At 41.1% G+C, this 14006-nt stretch overlaps 1 protein-coding gene and 1 non-coding gene across 2 annotated transcripts; both read right to left on the bottom strand.

The window, feature by feature from the left end:
- Nucleotides 1–6042: 6042 nt before the first annotated feature.
- Nucleotides 6043–6149, bottom strand: LOC133287459 (small nucleolar RNA R71). The gene has a single exon (XR_009748240.1). It is a non-coding gene; the product is annotated as a small nucleolar RNA R71 (small nucleolar RNA).
- Nucleotides 6150–10162: 4013 nt separating this feature from the next.
- On the bottom strand, nt 10163–11218 carry LOC133287457 (uncharacterized). Its single transcript, XM_061485081.1, has one exon. The coding sequence runs from the start codon at nt 11216–11218 to the stop codon at nt 10163–10165; it is 1056 nt and encodes a 351-aa protein (XP_061341065.1).
- Nucleotides 11219–14006: the final 2788 nt, after the last annotated feature.

The following is a 14006-nucleotide window of genomic DNA, read 5'->3' as shown; positions in this document are numbered from 1 at the left end:
CCCATTTTGATAACAAGTTTGTTGAAGCTGTTCTTGCAAAGTATAGAGTAAGGCACAAAATAAGTACTCCATACCACCCAAAGACTTATGGTCAGGTTGAGATTTCCAACAGGGAACTTAAAAGAATTCTAGAAAAGACTGTTGGAAGTGCTAAGACTCAATGGTCCAAGAAACTTGATGACACTTTGTGGGCATATAGGACATCATTCAAGACTCCTATTGGAATGTCTCCATACCAGTTGTTGTTTGGGAAAGCATGACATTTGCCTTTGGGGTTGGAGCATAGAGCATTATGGGCTGTCAAATTCTTGAATTTTGATTCCAAAGCTGCAGGTGGGAAAAGGCTACTGCAATTGGATGAACTGGATGAATTTTGTCTGTCTGCTTATGAGAGTGCCAGCCTATACAAGGAGAAGACTAAGCTGTGGCATGATAGGAAGATCACACCCAGGGATTTCAAGGTGGGAGATCAAGTGCTGTTATTCAACTCCAGGTTGAAATTGTTTCCAGGGAAGCTGAAGTCCAGATGGTCTAGACCATTTGTAGTTAAGAGCGTGAAGCCTTATGGAGCGGTAGAAATTTGTTCTTGGGACTCTGACCAGAGTTTTACTGTTAATGGTCAGAGGTTGAAACTTTATATCAGATGTGCTGTGGATAGGCAACTGATTTCAGTTGCCTTATTAGAGGTAAACTAGATCATAACCGTCAGGCTCGCGACGTTAAACACGCGCTGAGTGGGAAGCAACCCACTGTATCAGGTATGTAAGATTCATGTTGATACCAATTAAAAAAAAAAAAAAGAAGGGGGAAATTTTTTGAAAACTTTTAAGAAATTTTTTTCCAGCGCGCTAAAACGTCCTTGGTGACCATTTTAGTGCGGTGCTGCACACAACGTGTGCACATTTCTCTGGTCCTGGGCGCTAAAATGTTTGGTTTCAACGTTTTAGCGCCCTGTCACTTATTTGAAATACATGGGTTTTCCCTCACTTCTCTCATACTCACCCTCTTGTCTATATTTTTTTTACTCACTCTCCCTCATATTACACCCTTGAACTCTTCCATCGTTCTTCATCACATCTCCTCACATTTCCTCATATTCCATCCAGTTATATCTCAATATCTTCTTCCTCTCCATCATTTGTATTATTTTTTATTTTCTTTCATATTATTTAGGGTTTCCGTAACTTGATTCATGAACTATGTTGGTAATTCAATGATTATCTTTGTAAATATATGTTCATGCATGTGTGATGATGTTGTTTTTCCATTTTTTGGGGATGAGGGGTATCCTCAATCGGTTTACACAATATGCCATATGCACACACACACAAGGTGTTCGACAGAATGCCTGACCCAGAAAAGCCAGGACGCTAAAACGCTGGTCACCCAACGTTTTAGCGCTCGGCCAGTTTCATACAAGTTTAAGGCCAGAACGCTAAAACGCTCAGTGCTAAAGTTTTAGCGCCAGGCCCTGCTGCATACATAATTGAGGGTTCTGATTTTGGGCATTGTGGGCGTGTTTACTTGGATGATTTGGATCCAGTTCCATCACTACTTCAATTCTAAATCTGGGAATTGGATCTCATGTTCTAAAATGCTATACTAACTTAATTCTTTTAATTTTCAGGATCATGTCTACACCTCCACCTAAGAAGTCAGGAAAGAAAAGGTCCAGGGTACCTCAGGCTTCTGAGCCTACACCACCTCCACCTACATATGATGCCCATTTTTGGAAGAGTGCTGAGCACGAGGTCCGTTTCACCACCAAGACCTCTTTCAGGCCGTTTGTTAGGGAGAGGAAGTTCATCCTGGAAAAGGATGAGTATCCTGAGTTCCAGTCCCAGTTGGAAAAGAGGGACTGGGTAACTTTTGGTGAGATTCTGGTGGACAGCAGCCCAGCTATAGCAAGGGAATTCTTCGCTAATTCATACAATGGTGATGAGAGTGGTAAGAGGCATTTCACCAGCTGGGTGAGGGGCAAGAAAGTCAAATATAATGCCCACACTATCCAGAAGCTTTTGAACATCAGGCACTGTGATTACATTATTAACACCAGTTGTGAGTTTAGGAAGAATTGGCAGAAGGTAGAAATTCCTCCTAGGAGAAGCAGCCCAGAATTTGAGACTTGGACCAAAATGGGGGCAGCTGAGCCTGTATTGCAAACCATAGCCAAGCCCGGTGAAAAATGGGAGACGACCAAGGATAAGGTGAATCCTAAATTGCTTTGGTTGAGGCAGCTGAATAGGGAGGCTAGAGTCTGGTTCCATTTTGTAGTTTCAAATGTTATGCCCTCCTCCAACCAGGCGGAAGTAATTTTGATGAGAGCTGTCCTGATATACACTATCATGACCAAAGGGAAAGTGGAGCTTCCCATCCTTCTTCAAGACAGCATATATGATATGGCCCATTCTGATAGCAGTTCACATGCTTTGGGTCACAGTTCTCTGATCCAGCTTCTGTGCCAGAAAGCTGGTGTGGATGTTACTGATAATGGGGTGCCAGTCAAATTGCACCCTACCATTGCTGCTAAGCTGATCAGAGGACATTTGAAGATTGGAGGAGAAGGACCCATAGGGCTGACACCTGGCAGGAAACCCATGGCTGATGAGGATTCTGAGATTGAACAAAGGATAAGATCAGGGGAGCAGTGGCTGATCAACAATGACATTCGTTTGGGGCATTTACGCCACCGTCTAAAGTTTATGCAGACGAGTCAACACTCATTTCAGACTCACATGATTAAGATGCTGACAGATCTCTGTGAGGCCCAGGGTTTAGAGATAGCTGCATTCCAGCCTGCTGTTTACCCTCATTTCGAGGAGGAGGATGCCTTTGAGGTAGCTGTTCGCACCCATTATGATGATCATGCTTATGAGGGAGAGACTTCTAATGCTGCTACTTCTGCCCAGCTTGCTGATGCTGCTACTTCTGCCCAGACTGCTGCTGATGCCACAGCTACAGATGCCACTGTTGCTGATGATCAGATTGTTTGTGATACTTCTGCCATGGATGAGGACAGGGTTGCTGATGCTGAGTACAACCCAGTACCTGCTGCTGATCCAGGATCAGATCTTCTCTTTTCTGATGATGAGGAGTCAGAGAATGACTAGACTCCTACTGTTTTACATTTTCTGTTTATATGGTTTTATTTTGGATTACATTGTTTACATTTTGTTATTTTGGTTATTTTGTACATTGGTTAAGTACATTGAGATTCACTGTTTTGCTTGATACACATTTTGATAGTACTGATGCTATTAAATTATATATGAATGTGTTTCAGTGATCCACTGCTGTTTTAGATTTAAATTAGTTGCTGGGGACATCAACGTTTAAATATGGGAATTGGGGTTTGATTGAACGGCATGCGAACTTCATGGAGATGTCACACGAGTGGATGAGCCAAAACAGGGAAACATCTCAATCTATTTTCTTTAATTTTTCTTTGTGAATAAGTTTTTAGTATAATTTATATTTTAGTTGTAGTTCAGAATTTGGAATTCAGTTTTTTATATGAAATTCCATGAGGATTTGACTGATTAGAATTTTAGATGATTGATCAAATTAAGGATACAATCTTATGTCTTGTATGTTGAGAAATGAAATGATTGCATGACTGATGGGACATAAATTCGTTCCCATCTAAGCCCATTTTGATGGAAAAATACCATATGTTCCCTCATCTGATGAGCAACTTCAGCATGAAAATCACTTGTTTTACATATTTGTGACAAAAACACAGTGGGGGAACGGATGGTAATGTATTCCTTTAAAATATATTAAAAGGGTAACAGACTGAGACACATTTAATGCACCTGCTCCATTCATTTAATGCTTCTGTACACTTTGCAGGTAACGTAGAGTTAAAGACTTCTAAAAAGCAAGGCGGTGCACCAACTGAGCAGCTGGAAACGTGAAGAGCAGAGAATCAAGAGTTCTCATTAGCTGAAAACAGAAGCAAAACATGGGAAGGCCTGCAAACAACAGCTAATCATCACCAAACCCTGTTCCATTCAGCAATTCACGCAAGCTTCACACTCTGCTGCCACCGTCCCGTCCCCTCATTCAAGCAACTAGCTCCAAGGGAATTCCAGTCTTGCCATTCCTCTTCCAGCTATAAATAGGACCTCCCTCACACAAAAACATCATCGAATCCTGGAGGGTTTGCAATCCGAAAGGAAGAGATCACTTAGTAGTAGTTAGTAACTTAGTTTATTTTTCGGTTGTAATTATAGTTAAGCGACAACCCCTCTTCCCTTCTCTGTAAACAACCATCAAGACTCCTCACGAGCAAATACCCATCTTTCTCCATTTTCTGTTTCTTTTTGTAAACTGTCTTTTAAAGTAATATAAGTGTTTTTCTCCTCGTTCCAATCGTTATCTCTTGACTGAATCTCGGGTCTATGTGATCTCAGTTGAGAATAATTATGTTTAAACTATCAGCCATGAGCTGAACTATCTGTGGAACGGGTAAACTGTGAAACTCTTAAAGAACTGTTTTCAAAACTCTTGACCGAAGCTTTTTGTATTTCTTTGGCTAAGTAAGCTATATTCATTGTGCGCCAATGGAAATTGGGTACATACTGAGAAAGGAACTTTCATAAGGAAGGGATTTCAGACAGCTTAGCCATTGGGGGAAGGTAGATGTCATGGCAAAAACACTACTGGTCACCTTAGGAATAAGGGGACAACTCGTCCATTTTAAGGTTCTGAACTAAGTACCTGTTGGAGTCAAGGGAGCCATAGGAATATGGAAACTTGTGAGTCATCTAGACCATGAGCTGAGGAATCAGAGTTGGCAGGCAAAGAAACTGGGACAAAGCCAAAAGGTGCTAAGTCTTGAGCAGAGAAAACAACCCCTTTAATAGTGAAGCAGTGAATCTGTTCCTTCTGTTAAACTGTTTTAACCACCACCCTGTTGTCTCTTGACTATAGTTATTTCTGTTTTAGTAATTTTATTTTATTTTATTTAGTACTTATAAAAACTCCAATGATTGTTATCTCAACTTCTTCTAAACAGGAATGATCACACACATAACGCAGCGAGCAACTGTTTGCCATCGGGTTGAACCTACTGTTCCATGAGGAACGTTGTCAAGACAGTAGGGAACGTTTGACCAGACAGTTCATTTACTAACTTTTCTTCTCATTTTCACTCTTTATAAACAATGATAAAACAATAATTAGCCCTCTATCCTCGTGGGAACGATAATTTGGGCATTAATACTCCCTTTATTACTTGATGCGTGCACTTGCGCACTTGGGTTGGAACTGAGGGACGAATCTGTGTTCTGCAAGAACAGAAGAACGTCGCCTATCAGAACTTATATTTTTTCCACCATCAGCAAACCACCCAACAAGTTTTTGGCGCCGTTGCCGGGGATAGAAACACTAACTGTTGTTCTTATCATTGTTTTTCTAACACATATACTGTATATCTGACTTTACTTTTATATTTTTTTTCTTATCACTGAATCTGTTGTGCATATATATGCCCTGTGCTATTGGTTTATGAGTGAAGAGTTTGAAACAGACCCTAACTACTCCATTGAAGTACCTGAGTTTCTCTTTGATCCTGAGCCAGAACGCACACTCCATAGGAGAAGAAGGAACCTCAGGGAAAGCTTTCCTGAAAACATGGCTGATCACAATAATAACAATGAAGAGGATCCCCCTGAACAGAACTTCAGAACTTTGGCTGCTCCTTTCAGGAACAGACCAGATAGGGGAGTAATCCTTCCCCCTGTAGCACCAAATTTTGAACTAAAACCTATAATGTTCCACATGATTAGGGAAGTAGGGGTCTTCAATGGACTCCCTGCAGAAAATCCTTACACACACCTCACAACATTCCAAGATATTTGTGATAATTTTAAAGTTGAGGGTGTAACAGAGGAGAGCATGAGAATGAGGTTGTTCCCTCACTCCTTGGGTTTAAAAGCTAAAACATGGATGAAAAATCTCACCCCTGGATCAATCCACACATGGGAAGAACTCTCTAACAAGTTCATAGAGAGGTTTCTCCCAATGTCTCGACAAGCTGATGTTAGAGCTGAAATCTCTAACTTCAGAATGTTTTATGGAGAAAATCTCTATGAAGCATGGGAGAGATACAAGGACATCATAAGAAAATGTCCAAACCATGGGGTAGAGAGTTGGGGAGTGCTACAATCTTTCTATAAAGGACTTGACTATACTTCTCAATCTCACCTAGATTTTGCTGCATGAGGATATTTCTTTACAGGTACACTTGAATCAAGATAATAAATCATAGAAGGGACTGCTGAAAGATGTCTCCAATGGCCAATAGACAGAGTGAGCCCAGTAAGGAAGCCAGGCATGCTAGAACTGGATAAACAAACAGCCATGGAAGCCCAGTTGGCATCACTCATGAATGAAGTGAAGAACCTGAAAGCTGACCAAGCAGCACCAAGGATGGAAGTCTTACAACTCACAGCAACTGAAACAGAACCATGCTCAGCCTGTGGTGACCTTCATGACTCAACAGACTGCCCATCATTGGTGTGTTGTGCAGAAAATTTTGGCAATAGGAACTTCACCAGAGACAATCAACAAGCAGGACGAAATACACATTCAAGCCCTGCAGGAACTATCATTAAGGATCAGAACCATAACACCCAATGGAGGTCACCCATTAACCAGAGACCATTCAACAACAATCAGCAGCAGTATCAACAAGGTAGCAGCAGTGGAACGTTTGAACAAAGAAGAAACAACTACGTTTCGTTCCACAGAGATGACCAACACATCAACACCCTGGAAAATTATGTCAAGGAATATGTCTCCAGGAATGATGCAATGGTCAGGAACATTGAGTCCCATCTAGGGCAGATTGCTGCCAACCTTCAAACTAGAACACAAGGATCACTAGCAGGGAATGCTGACGTTCCTTCAACAACCTCGCCAAAAGTAGCACTTATCTCCCCCCTTCAGAGCAAATCAAAGTTGTCACCTTAAGAAGTGGGAAAGCCACAACACAGCCCACAGTTCAACCAAGAAGAGGGGCAATTACTATACCTCCTTGTGTGAGTAACCTCGGATGAGTAGTGAACAAGGAGGATCAGTTGAGTTATTTACGTTCCTTGCTCATGGAGTTCACGGTTTCTTGCTAGGATAAGGGGATAGTGTGTAGTTCTTCTTGAGGTTTATCACTCTAATGGACTCACGGTCTTAAACAGTGTGAGGATAAGATATAAAGTGGTTCTCCTTGGTATAACATCTCACACAGCCCACGGCCTAAGTGAAGGGAGGAGGTGCTTAGAACCTTGGTTATTTCTCTATGGTGCTCACGGCTTGTGGAGGCAAAGGGGGGAATATTATTCTGATTTGTTCTCTTGTTAGTTACCTACGGCCTTGAGCAGTGGGAGGAGAGGAATGGTGCTGCGTTTTTATTTGGAAGGTAAGGATCAGAATTCTCATTGTATCTTCCTCCTATGTGCGCACAAGGTGAAGAGATAATGTGAGAGTGTGTGTTTCTTTTGACCAATACAAAAACATGCAAGAAAGTTGCTCTCCACCCATTGGTTGCATGGATGACCAAGAGCTGAATAAGGTTGGATAGTACAACAAGCAATCAGCTTGCTTCTCACACCCTATGCGCATGTGATGACAAGAGTGGTGAGTGAGGCTGACTTGTTTTCTTTTGAGGGCCTCAATTAGAATTTCTTTTCTCTAGGGTGCGCATGGTTGAGTGGATGAGGGGGTGAGGTTTAGAACCAATTGAGGAACATGCAATCTAATTTCTTATTCCCCACTTAAGGGTTTGGGCCATGGCTCATGTCAGGAGTTAGTCTAAAAAAATATTTAAGTCCAATGGTGTTACTACTTAGGTACTAGCCCACAAGATTATAAGTTCTCATATATTTTAACTACTTTTAATCTTTTTGTATGTTTTTTATTAATTTATTTCTACATCTTCCAACTAGTGGTTCACATGCCTAAAAATAAATTCTCTCCCGTCATTGTAATTCAATTAATTCCCTAACTCAATATTAATTCCATACTAGTGGTCATATAATCCGAAATCAAAGCATGTATTGCACATAACTCGAATTTAACACAAATATCCTTATTCCACATAGCAACATATATATTTTTCCTAATTACGTGGGATGTTACACTCTCCCCACCAAAATAGAATTTTGTCCGCAAAATTAGACTTACTTACTAATTAAAAAGTTCTGGATAACAATTCTGAATGTCGTCCTCGCGTTCCCAAGTGGCTTTATATGCTGATTTTGTTGTTCCACAGCACTTTCACCAATGGTATCTCCTTGGAATAGAGTTGTTTAACAGATCTCTCAAGAATTTGGAACGGTTGAACATGATACGTCAAATTTTCTCTTAACTCCACTTCTTCCGGCTGTAAAACATGAGATGGATCAGAGAGGTATCTCCTCAGCTGCGACACGTGAAATACATTATGAATTCCTAACAAATTAGGCGGCAACGCCAACCGATAAGGTGATTCTCCAATCCTGTCCAAGATAAGATATGGCCCCAAGTATCGCGGACTCAACTTCTTTACTCCCATTCTTCTGCCGAGACCAGATGTGGGTGTGATTCTCAAGAATATGTGGTCTCCCACTTCTAAAGATAAGGGCCTATGACGATTGTCATAATAACTCTTCTGCCTTGCTTGGGCCCGCTGCATATTTTCTTTGATCTTCTGTACCTGCTCAGACGTTTCTTGAATCATATCGGGCCCCAAAATGCTACGCTCGCCAACTTCAACCCAACACAACGGGGATCTACACTTCCTCCCGTACAATGCTTCATACGGTGCCATACAGATCTTGGAGTGATAACTATTGTTATATGCAAATTCTACCAAAGGAAGATACTTATCCCAACTGCCTTCTTGCTCTAATATACATGCCCGCAACATATCCTCTAGAACCTGAATAATGCGTTCCATCTGACCATCTGTTTGCGGATGATACGCAGTGCTCAACCTCAGTTGGGTCCCGAGAGCTCGCTGAAAGGACTCCCAGAACTTAGAGGTGAACTTGGGATCACGATCACTGACAATGCTAGTAGGAACTCCATGCAGCTTCACGATCTCCCGAAGATAAATTCTGGCAAGCTTCTCTGTATTATACGTCGTCCGAACACATAAGAAATGAGCTGATTTCGTCAACCGATCAACAATTACCCAGATGGCATCAAATCCTTCCCTTGTCCGAGGAAGTCCAACTACAAAATCCATTGCAATACTGTCCCACTTCTATTCGGGAATCTCCAGAGGTTGAAGAAGTCCCGAAGGCTTTTGATGTTCATATTTCACCTTCTGACAAGTAAGGCATCGAGCTACATACTCCGCAATATCACTTTTCATGCCTGGCCACCAGAACGAAGTCTTCAAGTCATGATACATTTTTGTGGATCCAGGATGAACGACATAACCGCCCTTGTGGGCCCCTTGCAAAACGTCTTGTTTCATTTCATCATTCGATACTACTAATGGGACGTAAATCCGCTCCCATCTAAGCCCATTATGATGGTAAAATACCATACGATTTTGCATCAATACACATCCAAGTCCTTCATGTGACGCATCACAGTATACTTCAACTTTCTAGTTGGGTCCGGAATGGTGAGTACCGGAGCACTCGTCAATCTACTTTTTAGCTCCACGAAACATTCTTCACAAACATCAGTCCACTCAAAAGGCATATCCTTCCGAGTGAGACGGGTAAAAGACTGTATTAACGGAGAGAAGTTTTGGGTGAATCTACGATAAAAGCCTGTCATTCCCAAGAAACTCCGCATTTCAGTGGCGGTCTTAGGTTGTTCCTAATTCATTACTGCTTCCACTCAACTAGCATCCTTAGCAATATCTTCTGCTGAAGTTACGTGACCCAAGGAGAGAACTTTGTTTACCAAGAACTCACGCTTCGACTACTTGGCCTACAATTGTTTCTCCTTAAGGGTTGTAAAACTATGCTTTAATTGTAGAAAGCAACTCCTACAGATTTCTGGTACAGTACACGATCCTCCAGTAGGAGTACGAATTCGCAACACATAAAACAAGAGAGTCGGGGTGACACCTAGTCTCATAGCAGTGTGTTTCGTAAAAAGGAACTTGATGCTCCAGAATCAAAATAACAGAAAGATGATAACCAATCAGGATTACATTACCTCAGATCCGATCCGGATACTTCTGGGCTTTACTGGCATCAAGAGTGAACGTCCGAGCTTGAGTAGGAGGCCGATTCGCATTGTGTGGGCAGTCGGAAAAGAAGTGTCCCAGTTGTCCACACCTATAGCACACATTCGTCCCGCGCCGGCAGACACCAGTATGATTCTTTCTACAAGTAACACAAGTAGTAGGACCCTGTTGTCCGGCTGAAGATTGTCCAGGAGCATTATTCCTCTTGAAGTTTCCAGTCCGTGGTTGCAACTGGGGATCCTTGCCTCTATTCATTATGAATAACCGACCACCTTTACTTCCTTCTCGTGATTGCACTGGCTGTTTAGACAAATTCTTTACTTCATTGATAATGCCTTCCATTTGCCGACTCTGATTGATTAATTCTGGAAGTGTGTGATTTGCAGAAGTCAGGATGAGCTTGCAGATCTTTGGATGTAGTCCACTTTCATATTTTTCCACTTGCCACTCTTCGTCATAGATGTTCCGGTCAAAGTTGGCATATTCCATAAGTTGTCCGAACTTAGCAGCATATTCATTGACAGTCACATTATCCTGCTTTAGTGACAGCAGTTCAGTGAGCTTCATTCTTCTCATAGCCTTCGGAAAATACTTGTCCAGGAAAACTCGTCTGAACACAGCCCAAGTCAGGTCAACATTTTGAGCTTGAAGCAAAGCCCTCGCACCGGTCCACCAAGTCAAAGCTTCCCCAATCAGCTGGTATGAGGCATAGTCAGTCTTCTGGGCTTCCGGACATCCCATACGCTCAAATATGTGCTCGATCATCTGCATCCATCTTGTTGCAGCTTCAGGATCATCTCCACCTTCAAATGTAGGTGGCTGGAAGTTGCGGAAGTCTTTCAACCTCCGTCGAGCAATTTCCTCAGCATTGTCGGGGATTTGGGGTTGGTTCGGGTTCTGTTGCCGATATTCTCTCCATTCTTGGCTAATGTTCTGGACAAAAGTGGCCAACCCCCCGACAGTAGTAATAAGTTCATCAGGTACATTGCTTGTTCTTCCCTGAGTGGAACCGCGGGTACCTGCCATGTTTCTGCACTCACAATTCCACGAAATGAGCTGATCAGACTCACTGCAAGCTATTCATGACAGCAATCCCAAGTAGGTACTCGAGTTCAAATCAGGTAAGTTAACAATGCATCTGTTCCTATCACTGTATAATTCTAACAATCTAGTTGAAATATCTTAAACAATTCGGCATTTTATGATACAGTACAATTTAACGGTCAATTGCATTCAATCGCAAACAGCTGGCAAGTCAGCAAACAAGTATAAACAGCAAACCGTTCAACAACGCAATTTTAACATACAACAGTTAGCAAATAATTCCCAGTTATATTCAAACAGCAAATAACCCCACAATCAGATATAAACAACACAGTTAAACTACGTACACAGACAACAAACCATTCAGCAAATGACATAGACAACAAATAGTTCATCAAAGGCAGACAAAAAGCATGAATCAAAACTGCTCTGATATCATTTAGTGTAACACATTCCCTTGTGTGCACCCAAGAGAGTTTGTTTGCTAAGCAGAATTAGAGTTTTTGACGTCATTCTAACTTGTAAAAAAAATACTTTTGATGTTGCTAATTAAAACCTGTAATTTAGATCAAGTTCCTTACAAAAAATCAGAGTGTTCTTTCAAATTTCTTAAGTTGCTGAAAATATTATTTTCCTGACAGACGTTGCTGTCTTGTAAAATTCGTATAAAATCAAGTTCAATGTTTCAAAAAAATATTCCATATAATCTAGAAAGAGCACATCTGGGGCTTCGTGTGCATATAAAATAATAGCAAATTGGAGGTCGTTTGCCCCTCGAAACAGAACTCGCAAGGTGCTCGCAAAGCTGGTTGAAGTTCAGCACTTAATAAAACTTCAGAAATAATTTTCGCAAAACATTTCTAGAAATTGTTTCCAAAACACTTGCTGATCAAAAGGTCTTAAAAAAGAGAGTAAAATCATAGTTTCCATAGTCATCCAAGTTTCTCAAAATATCCCAAATGAATAGCAACAGCAAAGTCCAAACAGCAGCACATAACAGCAAATATCCATATAATCAAGTCTTCATATGCTCTTCCGTCCTCCTGCCATTTTGTAAGAATAGCAGCCCCATAGGGGTGAGAAAGATCCCAGTAGTGTGGCAGAAAATCCAATATTGCAACAATATTAATTTAAATCCATAATTTCAAACATTATCAAATCATCAAGTAAGTTCCGAACAGATACTAAAACATAATCAGAGTGTGTATACAACGCCAGTAGTTTGTACGTTTATAGCCTGCAGTGCACGTACAAACTGACAGTACAGTGGATATTCCATATTTGGCTCCCATCAAAGGTGAATTCCAACTGTGAACTATGCCGACTGAAGCCAAGTGTCCCTCTCCCTGGTACCTGAGGGATGCCTATATGATGTGTAACACCCTGTATGCATCCGGTTTGTTAACATATCATCGTATTAAGTTGCGCTTAATTAAAAATGAGGAATATCCTTTTTATTTTCAATTATGACATCATTATACTTAGCCAAGTTGATTACTTAATCAATTTCATAAAATATTGTCTGTATGTATATTGCAATAAGACATCTACTAATATACCTCAATATATAAATATAAAGTGAGTATCTAAGTCACGGATCTACATCAAGTAGTCCGGACAACATCCTGATACATTATTACAACTCCAACTAAAACAAGACATAAACAAGACTGCGTGTCATGGACAATCCCCATGCTCACCAAATCAATAGCGTCTCAACATGATAATCCAAATCATAAACTGAAGCTAAAAGCTTATAAGCAGCATGCATAACCAGCATCCAACAAGGCAGCATAAAATAACAGCAATTCTAACTCAGCTCCGGCCTCTTGCCACCTGAAGTCTCAACATTACCTGAACCTGAAATAAGGGCCCCAAACGTGGGGTGAGATCTCTAACAGAAATCTCAGTAAGACAAGGGGTCCTCAAGGATCTTCCACCCCAAGCTCACTTACATGTGCAATATAAGTTCAAAAGCAATTTAACAATATAATTTCCAAAATAGTGCAATGCAGCAGATAATCATGTCATGTGGGTTATAACTATTCTACTGATCAGAAATGCAGGAATACATCTATTACCCACACAGTACCAGCCCATGCTGTACCCACCCCCGAAGGGCCACCCCATGGTTTCCCTTTAAGGCAAACACCACATAAATATTATACAGCAATTGCACTTAACATCTCCATAGCATTTCAATAAAACAGTACATGAAGACAACATCATGCATATAACCATACCCCCATGGGACATGGTTGAACCAACAATGGCTAAACCGAAGACATGAAAGCTTACCTCGCAAGCTAAAAACCCAAACCAAGGTCCACACTAGCTCGAGGTCCACAAAAAGCACAATCACAATCTGTTTTAGACCAACAATTATATCAATATTGATATTCTAATATTTTACCATGGTAAACAGAATTTCCAGCAACCAAAACGCGACTTATAATAGACACTGCGATCAAACCACTGATCCAATGGCTACGAAAATTTACGGAGTTGTAGCCCTATGTGTTAGCTTCACATAGGTCCAGACGGCACTCAATTTGGAGCTTTGTAGCCCATGATATCGAATTTTTACTAAAACAGGTTCGTTGCTGTCCAGACCAAAATATCGGGATATCTCCAACTGAATATCGGGATATCTGATATCCGGATATTTCCAACCAAATATCGGGATATCAGATATCCGTATATTTACAACCAAATATCGGGATATCACATATCCAGATATTTACAACCAAATATCCGGATATGTCGCGTC

This window comes from Gastrolobium bilobum, unplaced genomic scaffold, assembly GCF_033153095.1.
Source record: "Gastrolobium bilobum isolate Gb01-03AN ecotype WA unplaced genomic scaffold, APGP_CSIRO_Gbil_v1 utg13373, whole genome shotgun sequence".
NCBI classification, from domain to species: Eukaryota; Viridiplantae; Streptophyta; class Magnoliopsida; order Fabales; family Fabaceae; genus Gastrolobium; species Gastrolobium bilobum.
This window is presented reverse-complemented; position numbering and strand designations above follow the sequence as displayed.

Excerpts from the sequence above, each read along its gene's own strand:
- LOC133287457 (XM_061485081.1), bottom strand. The coding sequence starts at position 11,218 with ATGGCAGGTACCCGCGGTTCCACTCAGGGAAGAACAAGCAATGTACCT.